Source organism: Ictalurus furcatus, chromosome 8 (assembly GCF_023375685.1).
Source record: "Ictalurus furcatus strain D&B chromosome 8, Billie_1.0, whole genome shotgun sequence".
Lineage (NCBI taxonomy): Eukaryota > Metazoa > Chordata > Actinopteri > Siluriformes > Ictaluridae > Ictalurus > Ictalurus furcatus.
The window spans coordinates 22,805,077-22,830,321 of record NC_071262.1 but is presented as its reverse complement, the minus strand read 5'-3'; the positions used below and the strand labels follow the sequence as shown (position 1 = coordinate 22,830,321).

The 25,245-nt window shown below is 38.8% G+C and overlaps 3 protein-coding genes across 3 annotated transcripts; 1 reads left to right on the top strand and 2 right to left on the bottom strand.

Moving 5' to 3' along the window:
- Nucleotides 1-1,119: 1,119 nt before the first annotated feature.
- LOC128611915 (olfactomedin-like) lies at nt 1,120-6,179 on the bottom strand. The gene is made up of 5 exons (XM_053631787.1): nt 6,107-6,179; nt 4,486-4,644; nt 3,971-4,183; nt 3,382-3,514; nt 1,120-2,443 (listed from the first exon to the last, which is right to left on the bottom strand). Exons 1-5 carry the CDS (start codon nt 6,137-6,139, stop codon nt 1,632-1,634), a joined length of 1,350 nt encoding a protein of 449 aa, XP_053487762.1. The 5' UTR covers nt 6,140-6,179; the 3' UTR covers nt 1,120-1,631.
- A 3,253-nt stretch (nt 6,180-9,432) lies between these two features.
- Nucleotides 9,433-16,028, top strand: LOC128611765 (olfactomedin-4). Its single transcript, XM_053631543.1, has 5 exons — nt 9,433-9,555; nt 9,840-9,962; nt 11,428-11,646; nt 14,266-14,419; nt 14,922-16,028. The coding sequence occupies exons 1-5, from the start codon at nt 9,496-9,498 to the stop codon at nt 15,749-15,751; spliced, it is 1,386 nt and encodes a 461-aa protein (XP_053487518.1). The 5' UTR covers nt 9,433-9,495; the 3' UTR covers nt 15,752-16,028.
- Nucleotides 16,029-16,131: 103 nt separating this feature from the next.
- Nucleotides 16,132-20,556, bottom strand: si:ch211-194m7.8 (olfactomedin). Its single transcript, XM_053631544.1, has 5 exons — nt 20,415-20,556; nt 19,242-19,400; nt 18,714-18,926; nt 18,438-18,570; nt 16,132-17,776 (listed from the first exon to the last, which is right to left on the bottom strand). Exons 1-5 carry the CDS (start codon nt 20,478-20,480, stop codon nt 16,965-16,967), a joined length of 1,383 nt encoding a protein of 460 aa, XP_053487519.1. The 5' UTR covers nt 20,481-20,556; the 3' UTR covers nt 16,132-16,964.
- Nucleotides 20,557-25,245: the final 4,689 nt, after the last annotated feature.

The following is a 25,245-nucleotide window of genomic DNA, read 5'->3' as shown; positions in this document are numbered from 1 at the left end:
AGGCAACTCCGCTTGCATCTCGCTCTCTTCTCGGAAGCCAAAGCGAGTTGGGCTTCCGAGCCTCACGGATCTGGGCCGGCCGCTGCCAAGGCAGCTAGCCGTCTCAGGTCCGCGGGATCTTTTTTGGATATGGAAGAGGAGCCGGAGATGAGCACTGCCCTATCTCTTGCTCTGTCTTCTGAGTCCGGCTCTCCGTTGGACTTTGGAGCTTGCATCATGGCTCCTTCTTCCACTATGGAAAGCCAAAAAAAAAAACACACACACACAAAAAGTAATAATTCCTCTCTGACTCTGAGGAGCCAGAAGGATGTGCTAAAAACTGAGAGCAGCATATAAAGAGCTGCTTGAAGTGATTACTAAGGCTGGATTAACTTTTTTCTCCCCAGTGAAAGTAAATCCCTCACACAGCAGAAAACTCCCCTTTCTTCCAGAAGTGCATGACAAAATATGGTCAGTTTTAAATAAATCAATCTCTGATTTGAAACTGTGCACATGCTTGCCCTAGAGACCATGGTGAGACCCCTGTACCTGTCAGCATTAGTGAAGGAGACTAGACCTCTGTACCTCTCAATCCTAGTTTAGTGCTCTCCCACTCCTTAAACCTAACATTCATTTTCTACATCTATAATCGAACCCTTGTTCTCCGAGTCCCCTGGTATAGGCTCCAGGCTTCCCTCGACCCTGTGTAGGATAAGCGGTATAAAAAAATGGATGGATACATTTCTCAGCATTCAAGCTATATAGATATGCTGAACATGAAATTCTGTTATTTTGTAAGGCTGCAACATCTAATCAATGAAATGGGAACACTTTTCATCACACTACACTGTTGGTCTCATGACTTAACGTGTCTTTTTATGTGAGTAATATTTGGATTTGTAATCATTTGTTTGTGGGAATGTTAAAAACAGTGGAAGTGTGATGACCCCTAGTTGAATCATGCTTATTAGCTGTCATTTATTCTTTCAGGCTGTCCTCTGTTATCCTGGGCAGCCGCGACCCTTACAATATGTCCAGCTGATGGACAACATGTGATCAATTTGTCAGCCTGTGCAAAATTCCAACCAGTAGAGGGCAATCACAAGTCACGATCACAAAATCACAGCATATATTCAGTAATCAGTCGACATAAATGATTTATTTCTCTTTAATGAAGCATTACTTTCAAAGCATACTCTGAGAATACATAGGATGTAACAGTATAGGACTATAAGAAAATCTCAAATAGCTATACCAATAATATTATTCTCTAACAGTACAGATATTGTATATAGATAACACCAAACTCTGAAAAATAAACAATATAATTGAAAAAATATAGATTCAATTTACTTGCAGGACTTGTTATAAGCATATTGGATGGGATTTAAATTTTGGTCAGTGGAATATGGTAAGGCTGAGAATAGAGCATAATTTCGAGTATGCTACATAGATTTTTCTCTTGTTTATAGAGGTGCAAATGAGAAAAAATGGCTTGGATCAACTAAGAGAGCAGAAAGTCGTCTTTCACTGCCATTGCAGTGTTTTATAGCATTGAATGAAGTTTCAGTCAATTTCTATTCTATACTGGAAATCATGTTGTGTTTATGCTTATCATACAGTGAATTGAATGCATATTCGAATCTAGCTTTTCAGAAGTAAGCTTGGTATGCAAGCATGTAGCCACCATTGTACATGTAGAGCCTCATGTCTGTGGGATTGTAGTGAAGGTTGGCGACGCCCGCTGCCACCTTCTCCATAGGGATCGAGAGCGTGTTGTCCTCCATCCCTGTGGTCGTGTCGAAGGCATAGAACACTTCCTCTTTGTAGGTGTTTATGTAGCGAGTTGCGTAAAGCACCCCACACACTATGAAGGTGTTGGTCACAGAGCGCTTGAACAGGCGTGTCTTCCACGTGTGTGTCACATTGAAGCCTTCAATGTCCACTCGACTCACGACCATGTTCCCGTGGTTAGCTTCTGTAGCGTACATTACCCACAAGCCCTTGTCATCAGCTGAGAGGTTGATGTCCGTCCAATCTAAGCAGTTGTAGTAGCAGTAGGGGAATTTGTTGTTGAACCCAGCATCAGGAAGAGTGAGACGTCGGACTTGCTTGGTTTTCACATCAAAGGCACAGAGTTCGGGCAAGTTATAGCACTGATAATACACAACACCCTTGAAAACTATTGTCCCTGGACCCTGAATTGCATTAGCGTGAGTGTATGAGTTAGCCAGCGATTCATCTCTGTGGTTTCTTCCAGCCATGAAGTCCTCATAAGTCTGGTAGAAGCGCACAGTGATGCCCAACCTGTTTCCATTAGCTAGAGGCTGGATCCAGTAGGCCTCTTCACCATCAAGGCCAGGGTCATGACCCCATGCTCCAGCAATAAAGGACGTACTGAACGGATTCAACTTAGTGACCACTGGCGCACTGATATTTTTCATCGTGCGCTGAGAACAAGAGCCTGTAACACAGAAAATGTAAAAAATATATATACATATAAAATACAAAAAAAATTCTGATGTGATACTAGTGAAAAATCCTGTCACACTTCTACTGTGCTGACTCATTTCGCTCTCCAGACCTGCCTCATTCATCCTGATGCTCTACATCTGCTTGGAGCTACTGCACTGCTGATTTAGCTTCTGCTACTGAGACTGGTCCCACATGGACACCGTAAAGATTTACAATTCCCAAATACAGGTAATTACTTAGTCTCCTCCACTGCTTTAGTTTACAATCTCACCTGGCTACTGAACTTTTATTCACAATCCGCTCATACTAAACATCCTTTCAGCACACTTCTTTACTGGTTCATCTCAAAGTTTCTTTCTCCTGTTGTCTAAATCATCTAAATCTATGTTTGGATTTCTGTAAAGCTAATTTGAGACTATATACTTGCAGGGTATATATATTTGTAACTATATAGTTGTTAGATTTGATCTCCTTCACTGAGAGTGACAGGTACAAGGGTCGCACCGTTGTTTCTAGGGCAAGCTTGTGCATTTTATCAAATTAGGGACTGAATCATTTAAAACAAACTCATAATTGTTATTTGTGCCAATATTGTAGGTGACGTTATTGTCAAACGCAAACCAAACAGGGGCAGTGGTAGCTCAGTGGTTAAGACATTGGGCTACTGATCGGAATGTAGCGAGTTCAAACCCTGGCACCGCCAAGCTGCCACTGTTGGTTGGGCCCTTGAGCAAGGCCCTTAACCCTCAACTGCTCAGATGCATAACTGAGATGAATGTAAGTCACTCTGGATAAGGGCATCTGCCAAATGCCATAAATATAAATGTAAACATCAAGTTATTAAGCCTACAGACTCAAAGCCAAAATAGCAACACTACAAAAACAAACCGAAAAATTTCTCCTCTGAGCTGAAGAGGCAAAACTTACTCCTGAAGCCTTGTGGGATGGTCCTGCAGGTCTGGGCACGGTTACTGAGAGAGCGCAACTTCTCTCTCGTTGTTTCTAGGTTGAAGACATTGTTCTTGTACATCTTGTTCACTTCTTCCTGAAACTTCCGCAACTGAGGTACAAATACATACAAATAGATTTATTTTTATACATACCTCGTAAAACATTTCAGGTGGTTAAACTTAGAAACAAAAGTTCACCTGCTGCCTTAAAAACTTGAGGAAACTCAACTTGAAGATAAGCTTGAAGTTGTCCAAGTCAAGACAATGGATTACTTTACGTTTAATTTTGGGAAACTTATAAACTTGAGTTCAATATCCAAAACTTATCATGACAATTGGTGTTCAAGAGAAGAAACCAGTTCACATAAATCAATGTCATATTTTACAGTGTACAAATATTAATGTATCTACTCGAGGACTCAAGAATGTGAAACTGGAGGATAGCACAGGAAATCACAATTGCCCATGTGACCATAATATCAGTGGCAGCTCGTCCATAGGGGCAGGTGTGTGTGTGTGTGTGTGTGTGTGTGTGTGTGGGTGGGTGGGTGGGTGTGTATATAGACCTCTGTACGTATCCGCTGTGCCTCCCCTCCAGGTTTGTCCAGATCTACATTATTCATGGTGTTGTGTAGCTGCTGGATCTCTTGGCTGAGCTGGTTCAGGTGTAGCGCGTTGTACAGGCCCTGATTGTTCAGGTACTGGAACCTTTTCAGCCGTTTTGTCACATTATTCAGTGTGGCCTCCATCTCAGGCACCGTCTTCACACCCGTCACCGTCTGTCAGCCAAAATGAATGTTTATTACAATTTATTCCAACACTGACATTTCGGTTAGATTTCAGTTTAGATTTTTGTACGGTCACACCCGAAAGTATGTGTTCATGACCAAGGACTGTTTTTCATGTATTCGATGTATCGGTGTAAACAATTACATTTTTTCTTTAGGTCAATATATTTTAATGTGAAATCTGTATAAAGCTGGTGCCTTTGCAGTGTGTCTGACCTGTGTTTGGAGTTGATGCAGTGTGTGTGTGTGTGTGTGTGTGTGTGTGTGTGAGAGAGAGAGAGAGAGAGAGAGACCTGTGTTTGGAGATTTTGCAGCGAGTCTTGGCACCTTTGCAGCAGTTCTGTCACAGAGTCATACTTGGAAGCAGGAAAAGCCCAGATCGAGCTGTTCACCTCACACACACATGCGCCGTTTTTCTCCTGGCCCTGAACGCTGTGAGCATGGCCACTCCCCTGATACACACACAATACATCATACACAAACGTAAACATACACACAACACACATTGAGCAGTGCTTTATCATACAACTGTACATACATTAACATTATATGTTTACTGTTTAAACTTACAGCAAGTTTATATCTACTGTTAGAAATGTTATTGAAGTTTCTTAAAATTTGCTACACGCTTTGGCCTTCTTCATGTAGGGTTTTACTTCACTGTTATTTTCTACATTGCTGAGAGTGATTCTCATAACAAATCTATTTTAAACAATGTACTAGCAGTTTCACTAACTGAATACACATGTACACATACTGTACAGTACACTACTGTAATTACCGATTACTCGATTCCCTATTGTGAAGATATTTTAGAAAATGCAAATGAAAATAAGATGTGCTGTATTTTATATGTTCGTATCTACCTATATTGCTTTCATTTTTCATTTAAAACGTCTGCCCTATTGACTAATCTGTGTAACTTAAAAACACCGCATTTATGGTTCACTTTTGTTTGGAAAATGTTTAGCAATTAGGAATGATAATGTACAGTGTTAGACATGTAAGCTGTATCAACCATTTTAAAAAGGACATTACATGCTTCATAACCTTATATATATATATATATATATATATATATATATATATATATATATATATATATATATATATATATATATATATATATATAAGTACTATGTAAAAAGTCTTAGGCACCTAATTGTTTTTTTTAAACAAATGTTTATATTATGACTTCTTCATTAGGGTCAGTAAAAAAAAAAAAAAAAAAGATTTCCAACTATTACTTTTAATATTTAACATGTTATAGAAAATATATTTGTATGTCAGTAAAAAGGTAATAATAGTAATATATTATGTAATACACAAGTAGCAAGTGTTATAGTTATAGTGTTATATTTAGAAGAACTGTGGCTGATGCTCTAATATACTTTTTTTTTTCTTTTTTTTTTAAATTAACCAGACATTTTCCTTATAAAACTGAGACCACTGATGCATTGGTAGAGACAAACACCAAATACTGACTTAGTTCAGGTTATGGAGAAATGTTTGATTTCATTATTTTTAAAGGCATCTTTGTTTTACAGCTTTTCTTTGGCCTTTGCCAAAGGCCTTTGCACAGTTCTTAATATGCTTAACTTTAAATAAAACTGAAATCAAAATAATAATAATTGAGCAATAATATTAAACAGAAAGCAAGTAACGTGAAATTTTAGTGATAATTGTGTTTATAGCAACCGTTTTCAATTGTATACAATATATAAGATTCAAAGCTATTTGAAATTCAATAAAATTATATTATTGTATAATATTACCTAAAATGAATAATTAAGTTGTTTATAAACACACTTACAATGCTTTATTTGTCATTCATAAGTGCCTCATTTATTCTTATACTGTATTTTGGGGTTTTATTATCAGGATTGTAGTTGAAAGTGATACGTCGGTACTTACGGCAGCGGCGAGAAGCAGCACGAGCAGGATCATGATGAATCTCTGAGTGTGTGTCGGAGCTTCCCCATGAGCTTTTATAAGTATAGCACACACACACACACACACACACACACACACACACACACACACACACACACACACACACACACACACACACACACACACACACACAGAAATGTTGCAATTATTTTGAAAAACATTATAGTCAGTTTGGATTCATGTAAATGTTTATTTTCATCACTTTCTGATGAGGATGTGAAGATTTCCCCTAACGGAAGTTGAGACTTAAGCAATCGCTGACAGAAAAATTCCAATTCATATTATGCAACATATCTGTTTAATAATAGATTTGTAATAAATCCAGACTCTGCAAAAAGCTTACAGAATCAAATCTGGGGAACAACTAAAATGTTTTAATACATTTTTCAAAGACTTACATACTTTATTTTTGAGTTGAAAAATATCTCATATTTAAATATTTGTTCTATTAAAGATTTATAGAAAGATTTTTCTATTAAACTATATGTACATCAAAGCACATCAAGTACTTTTAGAAAGAGCAAAAAAAAAACCCTTTTGATATAAAAAAAATACTATTACTAATAACAATTGTATTAATATTGTTATCGATGACAGTTTGATCATTTTATTAAAGCAAAGTTTTACTACCTTTAGTCCTGTGAAACTGCAAAGTTTTTTTTTGGGTGGGGGGGGGGTGACTATTTCATCCATTGTATAGTATAAATATATATATACAATACTTTATATATATAAGAGAAGCATTTTTAAAAATTCATATGGGTACAAGGAGTAAAACTTTATTTTAATAAAATGATCAAATTGTCATAACAATTATATTAATACAGATATCAGTAAGAATTGCAACCCCAATTCCAAAAAAGTTGGGACAGTATGTAAAATGCTAATAAAAACAAAGAGGAGGGATTTATAAATGTACTTTGATTTAAACAAAAAACATATAAAGACAAGGTCTTTTATGTTTTATCTAATCAACTGCATAGTTTTTTGAAGATAGACATTTATGTTGAAATTGATGCATACAACACGTTCCAAAAAAGTTGGGACAGGGGCGAATTATGACTAATAGCGATGTGACAAGTTGAAATAAGAAGGTGATGTGAAACAGGTGAGGCAATCGTCTTTGAGACTCCAAAAAAGGACTAGTCCTTCAAGAGCAAGGATGGGTCGAGGCTCGCCAATCTGACAACAGATGTGTCAGCAAATAGTCCAACACTTTGAGAACAACAAAGACAAATCGGTAGGATTTTGCGTATTTCACTTTCTACATTGCACTATATAATTAAAAGATTCAAGGTATCCGGTCAAATCTCGGTGCGTAAAGGGCGAGGCCGAAAACCACTTCTGAATGCACGTGCTCTCCGATCCCTCAGACGTCACTGTCTTAAAAACCGTCATGAGTCTGTAATGGATATCCTGACATGGGCTTGGGAATACTTTGGTAAAGCTTTGTCAGTCAACACCATTCGCCGCTGCATCCACGAATGCAAGTTAAGGCTTTACTATGCAAAGCAGAAGCCATACATCAACACTGTCCAGAAGTGCCACTGACTTCTCTGGGCTCGTCTCATCTGAGATGGACAGTTGCACAGTGGAATGGTGTTTTATGGTCTGAACAGATAACATTTCAAATAGTCTTTGGGCAAATCAGCCGTCGTGTTCTCCGGGCCAAAGAGGAAAAAGACCAGCCAAGCTGTTATTAGCGTCAGGTCCAAAAGCCAGCGTCTCTCATGGTACGGGGGTGTGTCAGTGCCCATGGCATGGGTAACTTGCACATCTGTGAGGGCATCATTAATGCAGAAAGATATGTACACATTCTGGAGCAACATATGCTGCCATCCAGAGCAGGACAACGCCAAACCACATTCTGCCCGGATTACAAGCACATGGTTGTATAAGCAGAGAGTGCGGGTGCTAGCATGACCTTCCTACAGTCCTGACCTGTCTATGATTGAGAATGCGTGGTGCATTAAGAAGCACAAAATAAGGCAACGAAGACCCTGTGCAGTTTTGCGGCTGAAGAAATGCATAATGGATGAATGGGGGAAAATTCCATATGCTAAACTTAACCAACTGGTGTCTTCAGCACCCAAACACTTAATAAGTGTTATTAAAAGAAAAGGTGATGTTACACAGTGCTAAACAGTCGACCGTCCCAACTTTTTTGGGGTGTGTTGCAGTCATCAGATTTGAAATGAGTGCATATCTTCAAAAATAAATTAATTTCATAAAGTAAAACATCAAATAATGTGTTAATAATGTGTTTTCAATATACTACAGTGTGAATTGAATTTTCAAATGACTCATTTTGTTTTTTTTTTGTTGTTTTTTTTTGCATTTTCTATACTGTCCTAACTTTTTCGGAATTGGGGTTGTATATTTTTAAAAATGTTCAAATGTGCATACAGTTTCATTTTAAATCCCACTTAATAATTTAGTAATTGCCATCAGGAGAACCCAGTAACCATGGGAAATTAAAGACGATTTGGCAAGAGGAGTGGGTGAACATTAAACCACAATGCTTATGAATACAGACGTTCTTGTTTTTATCTGTTTATGTGGATGAACTTTTACTCTAGAAGAGGGGGCAGTGGTGGCTTGGCGGTTAAGGCTCTGGAATACTGATCAGAAGGTTGGGGGTTCAAGCCCCAGCACTCTCAGGCTCTGGAATACTGATCAGAAGGTTGGGGGTTCAAGCCCCAGTACTGCCACTTTAAGGGCCTTTGAGCAAGGCCCTTAACCCTCTCTACTCCAGACACTGTATCATGGCTGACCCTGTGCTCTGATCCCAACTTCCTGGCGTGCTGGGGTATGTGAAGAAAATAATTTCACCGTGCAATGTATGTGTGACAAATAAAGACTCATTATCGTTATAACATGTTCAAACAAGCATATTAATATAAACTCTTGATTTGCAGCAGCACTATTTTCAGAGCTGCTGTTATAGAGCGTTAAGCAACACCTTCTGACCAGTTAATATAGAGAACTGAACAGCGCAATGCTGTAATTTATGGTGGAACAAAACAAATCTATTTGTGATCATAGAAGGATCTGCTGTAGTTTCAACATGAGCTGAACATGTGTACAGTTATGCAAACACCAAATCCTGTGCTATCCCACATCCTCCTGTATTTGGTCAGTGGTCTGCAAATTTCAGCAGAACAGAACTCCCAAGCTCTCACTTCTCAAATTTGTTCCTTTATATTATGCTAGTCAGCAGAAATTGACATTTCTCTTAACAAACATAATTTTGTAAGAGGAGGTGGTGATTGTCTTTAAGACAGCCTCTGGACTTGTTTTCCTGATATAAAGCTACAGCGTCGTTGTTCTGATCGTCTTCTTAAGCAAACATGAAGTCGACTCTGTTGTCCGTATGGACGGCTGCATTTTTCCTCACACTTTTCTTTCAGGTAAGACGAACACAGCTATACTCTGTGTTTATTATGCTTATACTTATGCTTTGTAAAAAATAATAATAATAATAATAATAATAATAAAATAAAAAAGTTTACCATGTTTAAGATGTTGGGTTAATATCTAACATCATCACAGTCCACAAATTAACAATTGTACAATTCCGTAAGCAGTGCAAAGAAAAAAAAAAATTATAAAACTGTCACATTCAAAGTAAATGTCATGTATCATGCGTACGTTTCGTGTGTGTATTTTTAATGTGCGATGTTTTTGCTGTCAGCGTGTGAGCGGAAAGGACTGTGTGTGTGAGCTCAAGAACTTGCAGCGTCCTTTCCCAATGGAGAAACTCGACTCCATTCATACTAGTGCTAACCAATGCACGAAGAGCATCACTTCAACACAGGTGTGTGGCTTAAGAGACACTTTTATATATTCTGAACATTCTGAAAATTGACAGGTTGCCAAGTTGACAGGTATGGAATAAAATTCTCGGCCGTGCCGTTAGAGGGGATAATTATCATCAACAGGGTGGTGTGATGAAACAGAGTTACTGTTACCACCCCCAGGTTGATTGCCTTGAGTGTCTAGAAAAGAGCTATATAAATGTAAGGAATTATTATTCTTATTATTCTTATCTTCTTCTTATTCTTCTTCTTCCTCTTCTTCTTCTTCTTCATCTTCTTCTTCTTCTTCTTCTTATTATTATTATTATTATTATTTTCCAGCACATAACAGCACACCCTGAAGTATTTTCTTCCTTGCGTGTTTGCCAGCAATTGCAATTTTTATTTATTAATGAACAACCGAATGTTGTGCTTTTTTATTTACAGACCTGCCATCCTTTACACATTTCGTAGAGTGTTACTGCTATGAGTTATTACTCAAAAATATACATAAAGACACATTTTCCCCCAGTGGGTAAAAAGCAGCGGGTGGGACAATCTGGAATGATTGACAATTTTTTCAGTATTAATTGACAAGCCCAGCCCACTTCCATCACATTAGTAATCGCTCGTCTCTTCTCGATTGTCTTGCTTCACACAGCGGCTTCACATTCTGTCAAGGCAAATAGAGTCTGTTGGAGTTCATTAATGTGCAATAAAATCTAGCAGCGTTTGACTTAAATAACATTAAACATATGTGGTTGTACACACCAGAAAAGTTTACATGCACACTTTATTATTAATTACAGTAAGTAAAGGAAGTAAACTTTTCTACGGGATACGTTTGTAGTGTCCTACATCTTGAACTCCCTCTGCTGGGACTACTCTGTATTCCTCTTTGGGTCTTTTTTATATTTGGGTCATATTTAATATAAATTGTGGAGCATCCAGACAACTTCCATGAAGTTCCTGTTCCTACTTACATTATTGCAAGGCTTCTCTTTTTTCTCTTTCTTGAAGTTAATAAGACTAAAATACAGAGCCTGTCATGTTACAGAGAAATCATAATACTAAACTCAGTAAGCTCTTCTGTACTCTCTCTCTCTCTCTCTCTCTCTCTCTCTCTCTCTCTCTCTCTTTCTTTACCACCAATTCCAAAAACTTTGCTCGCAAAATGACGAACGTGTCATTTCCCGTGAAAATATAAGTAAGCAAATATTTACATAATTAAATAAATTAGTAAACAAACAAGTGAATTAATAAGTAGATAAATGAGGAAATAAATGATCAAATAATAAGTATTGCCCTGCCCCCGTACGCGATAATATCGTGTATCGGCTGACGATCTGACTACAGAGAAGATCGCCCAACACAATGGAATACTGGGGGTTTTTACCCCCGATAACATCTCTGGGTACCTAATTGTTAGCAATGTTCTCTCTCTCTCTCTCTCTCTCTCTCTCTTTCTCTCTCTCTCTCTCTCAGTTAACGGAGGTGGATGTGTTGATGCTGGGAGTGCAGCGGCGGCTGGAGCAGCTGGAGGAGAGTGTGTCTGTGTTGGAGAATGAAGACGATGGTGATCTGTACGGAGCCGTGTCACTGCGTATCATCGAACTCGAGCTCGCTGAGGTCCTGGGGCTCATGGATAAACTGAAGAAAACCATCAACTCACACAAGGGGCTCAGTGAGAGCACGGCAACCAAGGTGACTTACTGCACCACATCACACACCAAACAGCATCACATCATACATCTTTATGGAGTATACAGGTAGATCCTAAACTGGTGGATTTAAGCACCACTCAGTAGCTACATTAACGTCGCCTTTTGCTTCTTCATAATCCACTATTATGCTTATAGATAATGTCAACTAGAATCCATAACAGTTTTAATAAAAACAGGTTCTATGGGTGGAAAGTTCAGAAATGAATTGGCAAATAAATACACATTTTTAAAATTGTTTGTTTGTAAGATTAATCTATATTATGGGGGGGGGGGGGTACATCAATTAATTTTTACAGTTAAAGGAGTCTCTGACTGTCAAATGTTTAGGAACCCCTGCTTTAGAGAGTTTGCTGTAAAATATTAAAAGCTGAACTGCAATAGAGTTTAATTTTATCTATTAAAAAAAAAAAATACATGGTGTATTCTCTAAGGCAGGGCACCTTAGAGAATACACCATGTATTTTTTTTAAATGGATAGAATTAAACTCTATTGCAGTTCAGCTGTTAATATTTTACAGTTTGCATTACAAATATATTGCATTATAACTTGTTATAAACAACAATGGTACTGTTGTTACGGCATACTAATCCGATACCATTTGTCACATCAACCACTTCTGAAAATCGATTTCCTAGAATCCATCCCCTGACCCATCCTAATAACACAGATCCCTGATTCAAATTCCCTGGTTCTCTACATATACCCACACTTCAAACCTATCACTTCTGACTCATCACTACGTTTTGATTCTGATTATTTGAGTTATTGAGTTGCTTGATTGTCTGAACCCTTTGCTAGTGATGGTGAGATATGACTTCATGAAGAATTAAAGCTTTCAAGACAATTATGATGCTCATTTCTTGTGGCTCACTAATGGCCTCTAGTGGTCAAAGATTTTACCACTCGAGTAAAGATGACAAGTTAGATGACAATGCAACATGTGGATGAGTAAAGGCTAAAACAGAAATAAATGGCTGATGTAAGCTAGGTCAAATAAAGGAATTATTGAATGTGTATTACATTTTTATTATAATCTGGGGAAAATAAAATAATATACAACATGTGAGCAGAGATATCGCTGTGTATGCTAGTAATTCTTAAGTAATTAGTAAGTCTGGATCTTCAGAGCTCCATGAAGCATAGCAAGGGGCTCAATGGTTTTGTTTTGTTTCTTTTTTTGTTGTTTTTTTACACAAAATGCGAATCCACCATTACCATAGTTATACTATTTATTATGGAGTTCTTATAAGTATTAACCTGCCCACTTGAATTGAATGGATCCAAACTTTAATAACTATAAATAAATAAATAAATCAGTCAGTCTATAAATAATTTCACATTTAAATCACGTCAGATTGGGCCTAATGTATCCTGTCGTTGGAAGGATCAGGAATGAGAAAGCTCTAGGGAGCGAATATAATTGCACACATTTGAATAAGTAGCTTAATGTTTACATAGTTAGAGTAAATTCATTCAATAAATCTGTGCTGGGAGAGATCGTTGATTTTTATTTCACAGTTAAAGTGGTTTTTTACTCCAAAACATTTGAGAACCCGTTCTGTATGTGCATAGACCTTGTGTCACTTTTATAGGTCATTGATGTAATTATATATTTAAAATTAAAATCTTGTGTGCTTCTGGACAAGCAGACAGTGACTGAGTTCCTTTAAATATAGTGTATGGTCTGAGTATAGACAACTTATAACATGCCGCCAAAACTGGACCCATTCTCAGAGAAAGCTCTAAACGAGGATGCAAGTCATCATCGATGATGTCATTACAAGAAAACAACACAAGCATTGATAAGGAGTTTTACCTGAAAGTGTCCTAACTTCTCAACACACACTTTTAAGCTCCAGTACGCAGTGCAATATCACTCAGGTTTGGCATTTAGATATGTCTGCTTGGTGATTTGCACCAAAAAAAATAAAAATACTAGCAAGTATGAACCTGTTCATGAAAGGGGTTTCATGACAGCTATGTGTTATCCCAATGAGAAAGGCTGTCTGTAAAATGTATTTTAACACACCTTGTTTATCTCCTCTACATTTTAAACTAATCATTTTGATCTGAAGTGTGCAGTGTGTAAGAAATTGGTTAACCCTTTCTTCCTGCTGGCAGAATGGAAATCGACGTGACGGACATTTTCAGTGTAAACAAACGAATTATTTTATTGCCACAAATCTGTTATAAGATTAGTCAGGACACTGTCGGGTTTCTGTATGTATCATGAATATCATGTTTAGCTGCTGGTGAGCAGGGTGATGGGAAAGGGGAGGGGTGGGAGCCCCCTGCTGGGCAAACAATTCACACCTGTCCACAATAACACTGGTACAGAGATGAAACGGACAGCAGAACTAAAGCTTTTTTGTTAATTAAACACTGTATACAATTGCGACAATTCAATTATTACATTTAAACCTAGCAGGGTAGGTAAAAAAATAAATACTTCTGAAAAACTGCAAAGTGTTAAAGCCCTGGCCTCTGGTAAAAGGAGTTAATTAAGTACTGATCTGCTTGTGTCTGAATGTCTGTAGTGTCTAAATAATTAAGTAAGTGGATGATCATTATTGTTGTTCTGTCTGTGTGTAATTAAAGCTGCAAAACATGACAGAAGGCATGAAGGAGCTCGAGGCCTTCGATCTTTCGCTCGTGGTGAGCAAACAGCGAGAAAATCAACGCATTAAGAGAGAGTTGACTGAGTGTCAGCATGAGCTTCAGGCCACCCCTCAGCCTCCCACTCCTCACCCACGTACGTACACTTTATCAGTTATCACTTTAGCAAATGGACCTATCAGCAAAAATGAAGAACTTAACCATCAATAGAGTCTGTGTTCGTTTCCTCTGGGTTCTCCGGTTTCCTCCTACCTTCTAAAAACATGCCTGTACATTTGAGTAGGTGTGTGTGCGCAGTGCTGTGCGATGGACTGCCTTCCCAGGGTATTCCCACCTCATGCCCAATTTTCCCATGATAGATTTTGAGTCAGCAAATATAGCAAGTATAAAGCCAGTATAACGAATATAGGGATACATTCTAGAGCAAGGCACTGCTTACACTGACAATCTCACTATCATAATATTTTAGTGTCTTTAGTGCATCAGTTTTTTTTCGTAGTTCATTTATTGTATTTTTTTTTTTTTAAAAACACCTAAATTTAATAGTCTATGTATAGTGCATCTGATCATTGAATTTCTTCTGTGTGTGTGTGTGTGTGTGTGTGCATGTGTGTGTGTGTGTGTGTGTGTGTGTGTAGGACACTGTCCACAAGGCCAACTGGTTAATGTGACTGGCCCTAGAACTTACGCCCTCACCCAGTATGGAACCTCGTACTATTACGGTGCCTGGGGAAAAGACCCAAAACCTGCTCCAGGAAAGGAGGACATGTACTGGCTGGTGGCTCTGACCAGCAGCAATGCTTTTGCCAACTATGTGCGGCATTACAGCAGTTTGAGCACTATACTGGTAGGCGTTGGTCCTGTGGACACAGTCATCGCTTCCTCAAATCCCACCACAAACACAATCATTGGCCCTAACGTGGTGCAGTATGGAGACGCGCTATACTACGGCTGCTATAATACACCCTCGGTTTGTCGCTTTAACATTTCTGACCGCTCCGTCACTAATACACCACTTCCACAAAACTCTGGCTTCAATAACAAATTTCCTTTCGGCCACTTGGACGCCACGTACATCTACACAGACTTGGATTTCACCACAGATGAATCTGGTGTCTGGGTCGTCTACACGGCACCTGACAATTTTGGCAACGTGATCCTTAGCGAGGTGAAAGAAGGAAGTCCTCCATCTTTAGGCCGAACGTGGCGGACATCATTGCACAAGCGCACTGCCACTAACACCTTCGTGGCATGCGGAGTGCTTTACGCCACACGCTTCCTGGACAAACAGACAGAGGAAATCTTCTACTCATTCGACACAGAGACAAGTGAGGAGCGCTATGATCTGAAGATCCGCATCAAGAAAATGCAGACCAATATCCAGTCTCTAAATTACAACCCACGAGACCGAATGCTCTACGCCTACAGTGACGCATACATCGTGTCGTATGATGCTGTCTTTCAGTAAACTTCAATCAACTGTCATCTCATGCAATTCTGTATTTCATTAAACTGTCATCTTCTCATTCAGCTGTGTGACAATGATGCAGATCACCCTTTCTATAGATGCTAGTGGTTTATACCATTAGAAAATTGGGATCTTTTAAATGTCATGACTGATTTTTTAAACATTTGTCAGTTGTTTTAGTTTCTTTATTCCTGAGAATAATATCTGAACAAGTTATGTTTCGCAGTTATTATGGAAACACCTCTTGATCAATAAAACATGACCTTATGTTAATGCCTGTGCAGTGTGGTCTCAAATGCTTTTTTTTTTTTAAATATTATTATTACCCAGCCATTTCCAACTCCTGCAAAGGAATATTTTTACCTATGAAAACAATAGGTTAGAAACTTACCAACTATTCGACTTCTTGCTTATGATTATATATTGAGCAGAAATAAGTATTAAGACACTTTGTTTACGCTACTTAATATAATCCCAGTGCATATATCCACTTCAAATTTACACATGACATGTCATTTGACTTTGTACTTGTACAGTCAGGTCCATAAATATTTCAACATTGACAAAGTTACTGTTATTTTAGCTGGCTAACACAATATATTGAAGCTGACCTTAAATAAGGAATACTGAATGCTCAAACTGCAGACATTCAGCTTCAGTTTGATGGTAATCCAAATCAGGTGAATTGTGTGGAAATTACAACACTTTTTATACAGTATTTCTAATCTTAACAAAATTTCTGAGATGAAAAAAGGCTATCCAAGTTGTGAGCTTCAAATGAGAGACTGTAGTCAATAATCACACCAAGCTCTTACACTGATCCACATGATGTAACTGAAAGGCCATCCAGAGATGAAAGCTTACTTCTAGGATGAACTTCTTTGCATGAACGTTAGAAGCCAAGATGTGAAACATATTCAGCTATTTTATAATCTATGTCACAGCACATATCCTGTCATCTGTCGACATGAAAGATTTATTTCTCTTTAATGAAGCATTACTTTGAGCATACTCTGAGTTTACATAAGTTCATACAATAGATATCAATTTGAAACATATTAGATTTTTGTCTTATTAGAGGTGCAAATGAGAAAAAAATGGCTGGCTACTACAATGAAAGAGACTAGATCAACTAAAGAAGAATATGGTATATGGTATATTATAGTATAAGGTTATGGTACAGGGAATTGAATGCATATTCGAATCTAGCTTTTCAGAAGTAAGCTTGGTATGCGAGCATGTAGCCACCATTGTACATGTAGAGCCTCATGTCTGTGGGATTGTAGTGAAGGTTGGCGATGCCCGCTGCCACCTTCTCCATAGGGATCGAGAGCGTGTTGTCCTCCATCCCTGTGGTCGTGTCGAAGGCGTAGAACACTTCCTCTTTGTAGGTGTTTATGTAGCGAGTTGCGTAAAGCACCCCACACACCATGAAGGTGTTGGTCACAGAGCGCTTGAACAGGCGTGTCTTCCACGTGTGTGTCACATTGAAGCCTTCAATGTCCACTCGACTCACGACCATGTTCCCGTGGTTAGCTTCTGTAGCGTACATTACCCACAAGCCCTTGTCATCAGCTGAGAGGTTGATGTCCGTCCAATCGAAGCAGTTGTAGTAACAGTAGGGGAATTTGTTGTTGAACCCAGCATCAGGAAGTGTGAGACGTTCGACTTGCTTGGTTTTCAAATCAAAGGCACAGAGTTCGGGCAAATTATAGCATTGATAATACACAACACCCTTGAAAATTATAGTCCCTGGACCCTGAATCGCATTAGCGTGAGTGTATGAGTTAGCCACCGATTCATCTCTGTGGTTCCTTTCAGCCATGAAGTCCTCATAAGTCTGGTAGAAGCGCAGAGAGATGCCCAACCTGTGTCCACTAGCTAGAGGCTGGATCCAGTATGTTTCTTCACCATCAGTGTCAATGTCATGACCCCATGCTCCAGCGATGTAGGACGAACTGAATGGGTTCATCTTAATGACCACAGGAGCACTGATATTTCTCATCATGCGATCATAACAAGAGCCTGTAGCACAGAAAATATTATTTAAAAATCACAAAAAGTGCCTGATGTGATGCTAGTGACAAATCTGGACACATTTCTACTGTGTATCCTCTCGCTCTCCGGATCTGTCTCATCCATCCTAATGCTTTACTTCTGTGGCTCACCTTCTGCTTTGGTCCCACATGGATACATGTCAAGTCTCATCGTTGCTTTAGTGTTGAATCTCACCTGGATACTGTAGATTTGTATGTAAGAACTGCTGCTGTAATCATAAAGACTGTCCTGTGTTCATGCCTCGAAGCTTATTCACAATCCGCTCATATCCTTTTAACACACTTAGTACTGTTTGTCTTTACTCATCTACACCTGTATACTCTTATGATCTATAATCTCACTATGGGGTGTCACCCAGAAGAGGATACGTTCCCTTTTGAATCAAGTTTTTTTTTTCCCCATGTTGGGTCAGGGTGTTGTTTCTCACCACTGGTTTATTCATTAGAAATCTAAGTCAAAGCCAAAATTGGTAATACTTCCAAAAACCTTATGGCTTGTTCTACTTGGAAGTACATGGTGGCCATTTTGAAAGTCATGTCTAGTACCTACAAGTCTATGATCTTACATTGCTAAGTAGGCTTTGTTCACGACATGGTAAGTTTCCAGTGAAAAATTTTAATGCACTTACTCCTGAAGTCTTGTGGAATGGTCCTGCAGTTCTGGACACGGTTATTGAGGGACCGCAGCTTCTCCCTCATTGTTTCTAAGTTGAAGACATTTTTCCTGTACATCTTGTTCACATCTTCCTGAAACTTTTGCAACTGAAATACAAGTACATGCAAATATATTTATTTTACACTTATGTTTAGAAATATTAATAAATACAGTGATGTAGAAGGATACTGCCCATGTGACCATAACATGTGGTGAATACCAAGGAGATGCATTATTCCCCAACGTATACCTCTGTACTTATCCGCTGTGCCTCCCCTCCAGCTTTGTCCAGATCTACATTATTCATGGTGTCGTGTAGCTGCTGGATCTCTTGGCTGAGCTGGTTCAGGTGTAGCGCGTTGTACAGGCCCTGATTGTTCAGGTACTGGAACCTTTTCAGCCGTTGCATCACATTATTCAGTGTGGCCTCCATCTCAGGCACCGTCTTCACACCCGTCACCGTCTGTCAGCCAAAATGAATGTTTATTACAATTTATTCCAACACTGACATTTCAAATTCGATTTCAGTTTAGCTCTTGTACGGTCACACCCAAAACAAATAACAAGGACTGTTTTTATTGGTCAGTTTTGAAAATATTTAGGATAGGATCATTTTAATATGAACTCTGTAATAAAATGGTGTCGTTGCAGTGCGTGTGACCTGTGTTTGGTGTTTTGTCGCAGTGTGTAAGGTGTGTTTGGTGTTTATCCAGAGAGTGATGTGGCTATGGTGTTCATGAAGTTTGTGTGTGTGTGTGTGTGTGTGTGTGTGTGTGACCTGTGTCTGGAGTTTTTGCAGTGAGTCTTGGCAGTTTTGCAGCACTTGTGTCACGACGTCATACTTGGTAACAGGAAAAGCCCAGATCGAGCTGTTCACCTCACACACACATGAGGCATTTCTCTCCTGACCCTGAACGCTGTGAGCATGGCCACTCCTCTGATACACACACACACACACACACAAAATACATCATAAACAAACATGAATATACGCACAATGTATCATAGAAAACCATGAGCATACTCACAACACACACTGAACAGTGCATTATCATAAAGCTGTGCATACATTAATATAGTACATTTACTGTTTAAGCTTACAGCAAGTATGGAGATGCTGTTTGTCTGCAGTATGGAGTATGAAGTTTCTTCTTGCGGGATTGAAAATTAGGAAACTGTTCTAATTCATTGTTGTTTTCTACATTACTGAGAGCAATTCTCTTAACAAATCCACTTTAAACAATAATCTATATTCCCTCAATATAGATGGTGGTACAGCTATCAAACCTAATGATATGCTGTTGCATCCCTAATTACTAAACATTTAAAGGAACTTTTTTTTTTTTTCAAAAATGGGAAAACATACAGATTAGTCAATTGGAAACTATTTAAATATTTACATTTCAAACAATATTAATACTGTATGCACATATGTGCAGCACATGAAATAAATGAAAAAAAAAAACAAAACAAAACAAATACTGCACATCTTATTCTTATTTTCCATTTTGTAAAATATCTTCATGGTAAAGAATTGAATAATGTCCATCATTACAGTTCTTAATATTTCTAACCTTTCAATAAAACAGACAACTGATTATTGTGATGATATAAAACAGAAAACAATTTGCATCTGAAATTATTGTCATAATATACATTTTTAATGATAAAAGCTTATCATCAGTAATTAATTAAACTAGGAATGAACTTTGGCTTTTTCAAAATGGCTTTCATTAATATTTCTTATTTGAAGGCACTGGGTGATTTTATTCTGTTTTAATACATAAGAAAAATGAGATTCAAAGCTATTTGAAATTCAATAACATTATATTATTACATAATATCAACTAAAATGGATCATTAATGTGTTCATAAGCACACTCATTGTCATTCATAAGTGCCTCATCTATTCCGTATACTTGGGTTTTATTATCAGGATTGTGGTACTTACAGCGGCGGCGAGAAGCAGCACGAGCAGGATCATGATCAAACTCTGAGTGTGTCTGAGCTTCTCCATGAGCCTTTATATGTATGATCACTCACACACACACATATGCATGCACACAAACACACACACACAAAAAGTTACATGATTCTCCGTTTTGTTTTGTTTTTTTGATGAGGATATGAATATTTTCCACTAAGGAAGTTGAATCTTAAATTGCTGACAGAAAATTCCAGTTCACTTTTTGCGACAGAGCTCTTATATAATAGATTTGCAATCAAACAATTGAATCCAGACTCAGCATAAAGTATGCAGCATCAAATCTGGGGTTTTGATTTAAATAATATTGCATATGTAAAAATTATTTTGGAAAGTGCAAAAAAATTAAACTTTTGGTTTTTCAAAAAATCATTTTTACCAGTAAAAGTTGTATAAATATTATTATCAGTGACAGTTTAATCGTTTTTTTATTAAAGTTCAGTTTTACCCCTGTGAAAATGTGAATTAATTGTGCAAGGTAAATGAATCACTATAGTAGTGATGTCCAGAGGGGATATTTGCACAATATTTACTTTTAATGACCCTACAGGTTTGATTAAAGCATCAAAATATGAAGAGTATGTTATATTGGGAAGAAGAAAACACACAATTTGTTTAAGGTAATTAACTGACAAAATTATTTGGCAAAAAAAAATTCATGGAATATGGTTTGTATTCGAATATGCAAAAAATACATCAATCAAAGCATACACTGACTACAATGCAATCAGTTATTAATATTTTATAAGTCCTAACTTGGTTATGCGCAACAAACTTCCGTATTCGGTAAAACTGTAACAGTAAAATTGGGAACTCTTTTAATACTGTTTACAAAGCATCTCAGGGAGATTCCTCAAGACATCGGTTGAGAAAATGTCAAGAATACATTTCTGGAAATTCTAAGCAAAAAGGTAAATATCAAGCAGATATATCAAGCAGAGAACAATACGAGTAGTGCTACCATACAAGATCCATTAATTGAGTTCCAGAAGAAGCAAAGTGCGCAGAGTAGAGGTGGAAGTGCAATAATTTATTTTATTTTATTTTATTTTTAATAAGTTGGTTAGGTGTTCACGGAAGAGGTGGGTCTTTAGCTGTTTTTTGAAGATGGTGAGAGATTCTGCGGTCCGGATTGAGGTTGGAAGTTCATTCCACTACTGAGGAACAGTTAGTTTGAAGGTTCTTGAAAGGGACCTTGAGCCACGCTGAGTAGGAACTACTAAACGTCGGTCGCTAATCGATCGCAGATTGCGTGAGGGAACATAAGCCTTCAGGAGAGAGTTGAGGTAGGAGGGTGCTGATCCAGACAAGGTCTTGTAGGTGAGCATCAAGGCCTTGAATTTGATATGGGCGGCTACAGGAAGCCAGTGGAGGGAGATGAAGAGGGGTGTGACATGGGTTCTCATGGGCTGGTTGAAGACGAGGCGTGCTGCTGCATTCTGAATCAGCTGAAGGGCTGTGATGGAGCTGGCCGGGAGGTGCGAGAGTAGTGATTTGCAGTAGTCCAGTTTTGAGATAACAAGAGCCTGGACTAGTATCTGTGTAGCCTGTTCCGTGAGGTAGGGTCTGATTTTTTTGATGTTGTACAGAATGAACCTACAGGACCGTGCAGTTGTTGAGATGTGGTCTGTAAAGGTCAAGCTGTCAAGCTATATATATATATATATATATATATATATATATATATATATATATATATATATATATATATATACACATACACACACACACACAATCCTAATTCTGAAAAAGTTGGGACAGTATGGAAAATGACAAACAAAATCTTGAAATCATCAAGATGGCATCCTCACTGGCATCAACCAGAACGTACTGTACATCAAGCCATCCTCAAGATGCACACTTTAAGGCTCTCATCCAAGCACAGAACAAGGATTGATAGGTACTTTGGAGCCTAGCCCAGCCCACTGCAACACCACCCATGGCACACATCACACTGTCTGAGTTGGTCCCCATGAATTCCAGTAGTGTTCGTCAAGCTGTTCAAACATGCGGTGGCATCATGGGCCTTGCCGTAAACACAGAGGGCAGTTTGTCTGCTACACATACTGGGAGAGCAAGCTAAGCTCATGACCCAACAGCTGCCAGTAACAAACATGCTGGAGTACCTGGACCTGAAGAGAGCCATCTTGCAATGGGTACAACGTGCCAGCCCACCTAACAGGTGTTGCTGTAGGAGGCAGTCTGACAGGTGTAGAGCCATTTGGTTGTGTATCCGGAGGCACACAGCCCCTCCTCTTTTCTCTCTCACTTTCTTTCTCTCCCTCTTCTTCCTCTCCTCTCCCTTCTCCCATCCCTACCTCCGGAAACATGGAACCTTTACCCCAAACCAGTTTCCCGGACTTGGTTTCCTACTCGTCCATCCCCCCAGTTCCTTCTACCCCTCCCTATTGTTTTCTGTCTGTTCCTACTCTCACATAGGTTAGTGGCCCAGGGACCACAAGTGCAGGGGCAAGGCCCAGGCAGGTGTGCTGGTGTTGCACAGTAATGACGATTACAATTTTAAAAAATCAGTTTATGTTTTTAATCCATTTATATGTCCCTGTCGATGTGCTGTTACTATAGAAACAATAATGAATTAGAATGAGCACATTAATATAGACCTATGATTTGCAGCTATGCTACTGTCAATGCTGCAGGTATAGAAAATTAATCAACATTTTATAAGTTTATAAGCATGAAAGCATAAATCTGATATTTATTTAAATAAAGAAAGAGAGATGGTTTAGACATGAGGTCATCATGCTTAGGCATGCAAACACCAAAACCTGTCTTGTCTCACATCCTCCTGTACTCCATCACTCCTGCCAAAACATCAGCAAAACCAGAAATTCCTATCTTCCACTTCTCCAATTTGTGCCATTATGCTATGCTAGTCAGCAGAAAATGAATTTTGTAAGGGGAAGGGGGAATTTGTTTTAAGACTACCTCTGGACTTGTTTTCCCGATATGATATCAATCCTGGTTGCGTAACAGCACACTTGTCTGGAGGTGAACATGAAATATTTGGCACAATCCACTCCAATCCCCCTGTAGAGACCACATCTCACCATCATATATAGCAAAGGTTGCCCAGTCGCAATCAGAGTTTTCTGATGTATTTTGACCCCTGCCTGATCACACTAATCTCATACTAATCTCAAACTCTGATACCCCCCCTGGGGTGTTTGTGCACAACCGCCTCCTACCGTTTACACGAACACAAGAAAAAGGTGGTTTGGTAGGAGCTCCAGGACATGCCCAATATGAGTGTAATTGAGGAGTCCCACAGTGACTGGTCTAGCCCCGTAATATTGTTCATCCATTTTTGTGTGGACTTTATAAAATGATGTGTCTAAATGATGTCGATGCTTAATTGCTTGATTGGTTAGGTGTGGCTTGCTTTTATTCAACACTATAGATTTAACTAGGAATATGTGCAGATTCCATTAACTTCCTTGGTGTCCTGCAAAGAAAAGATCCTTTTCCACTCCCTTCGGGTTAAACAAATTTCTCATGCTTCCGTTCGGTTTCAGTTCAGAGTCCCAGCCACATTTCAACACCTCATCCTTCACCCTCACTCCATATATAATGACTGGTAATGGCACATTTATTTGCGAGCTGTTCTGAAGTCCTTGAGATGGACAGGACTCACAGCAACTCTGAAGAACTGTGCAATTGGATGGGTTGAAGTATGGTACAGTATCTGGGCTTCCACTTGGGCTTCCACTTAGACGACAGCAATTGCAGCCTGCCCATGACCCAAGACCAAAAAAGGAGTACTACATCTGGTCCAGTGGATGAAATGGTGCCAACGGACCTTTGCTCAGGTGAAAGATGCATTATATGGTGGCCTATCTTACATTCTCATGACTTCTAACACTTTGGTTTTACAGACAGATGCATCAGAAATGGCAGTGGGGCTGTGTTTTCCCAGGTGGTGGAGGGGAGGAATGCCAAGAAAGTGGATAACGCATGGTAGAAAAAGAATGTCTGGCCTTCAAGTAGCCTCAACCCTCCAGTACTATCTGTTGGGATGGGTCTTCAGCCTCTGGTCAGACCATGCCCCTTTCCAATGGCTCCACTGCATGAAGTGCTGCAGTCCAACTCCAAGAGTGATTGTTCCCAGTGCCCCTACAGCGTTTCAGACTCACTTGATTCTATCGAACCCTGGTGCAATTATACTATTCTTACATCATCGTATCACGACGTGCATAGAGAACACAATGTGAGTCACCATATTTTTTGTTTGTTTATTATTTTGGTGCTATAACGCATAGCACATATTATGCGCAGCAGTAGACCACCTAGTACAGTTAGTTTCGGGTTCGGTCCGCATGACAGCTTTAACATTTTTAACTTTTCATACAAACCATGCTCTCTTTCCAACTAAACTGCCAGTGTGAAAGCCACCTTATTCTCCTCTGAATCAACGATGATACATCATGTTAACAAGACACCACAACGTGTAAACACCTCTGTCCAGAAGATGTTGGAAAACACAAAGCTTTAACTCTGACTATTACAAAGCACTGCCACTGGAGACTCCTTCCATAAAGATTAAGGACTCCTTACAGTAAACATACCATATCAAAACCATCTCAGTGACTACACACATTTTTACTCTGTTAACTCTGTTTATGTGGAGTATGCACCATATATGTCTCCGTAAATGAACGAATAGTATAGAAACAATGCATTAGAAGAGCACATTAGGGTTGTCCACTAATCATGAGGTTGGCGGTTCGATTCCCAGCCCACGTGACTCCACATGCTGAAGTGTCCTTGGGCAAGACTCTGA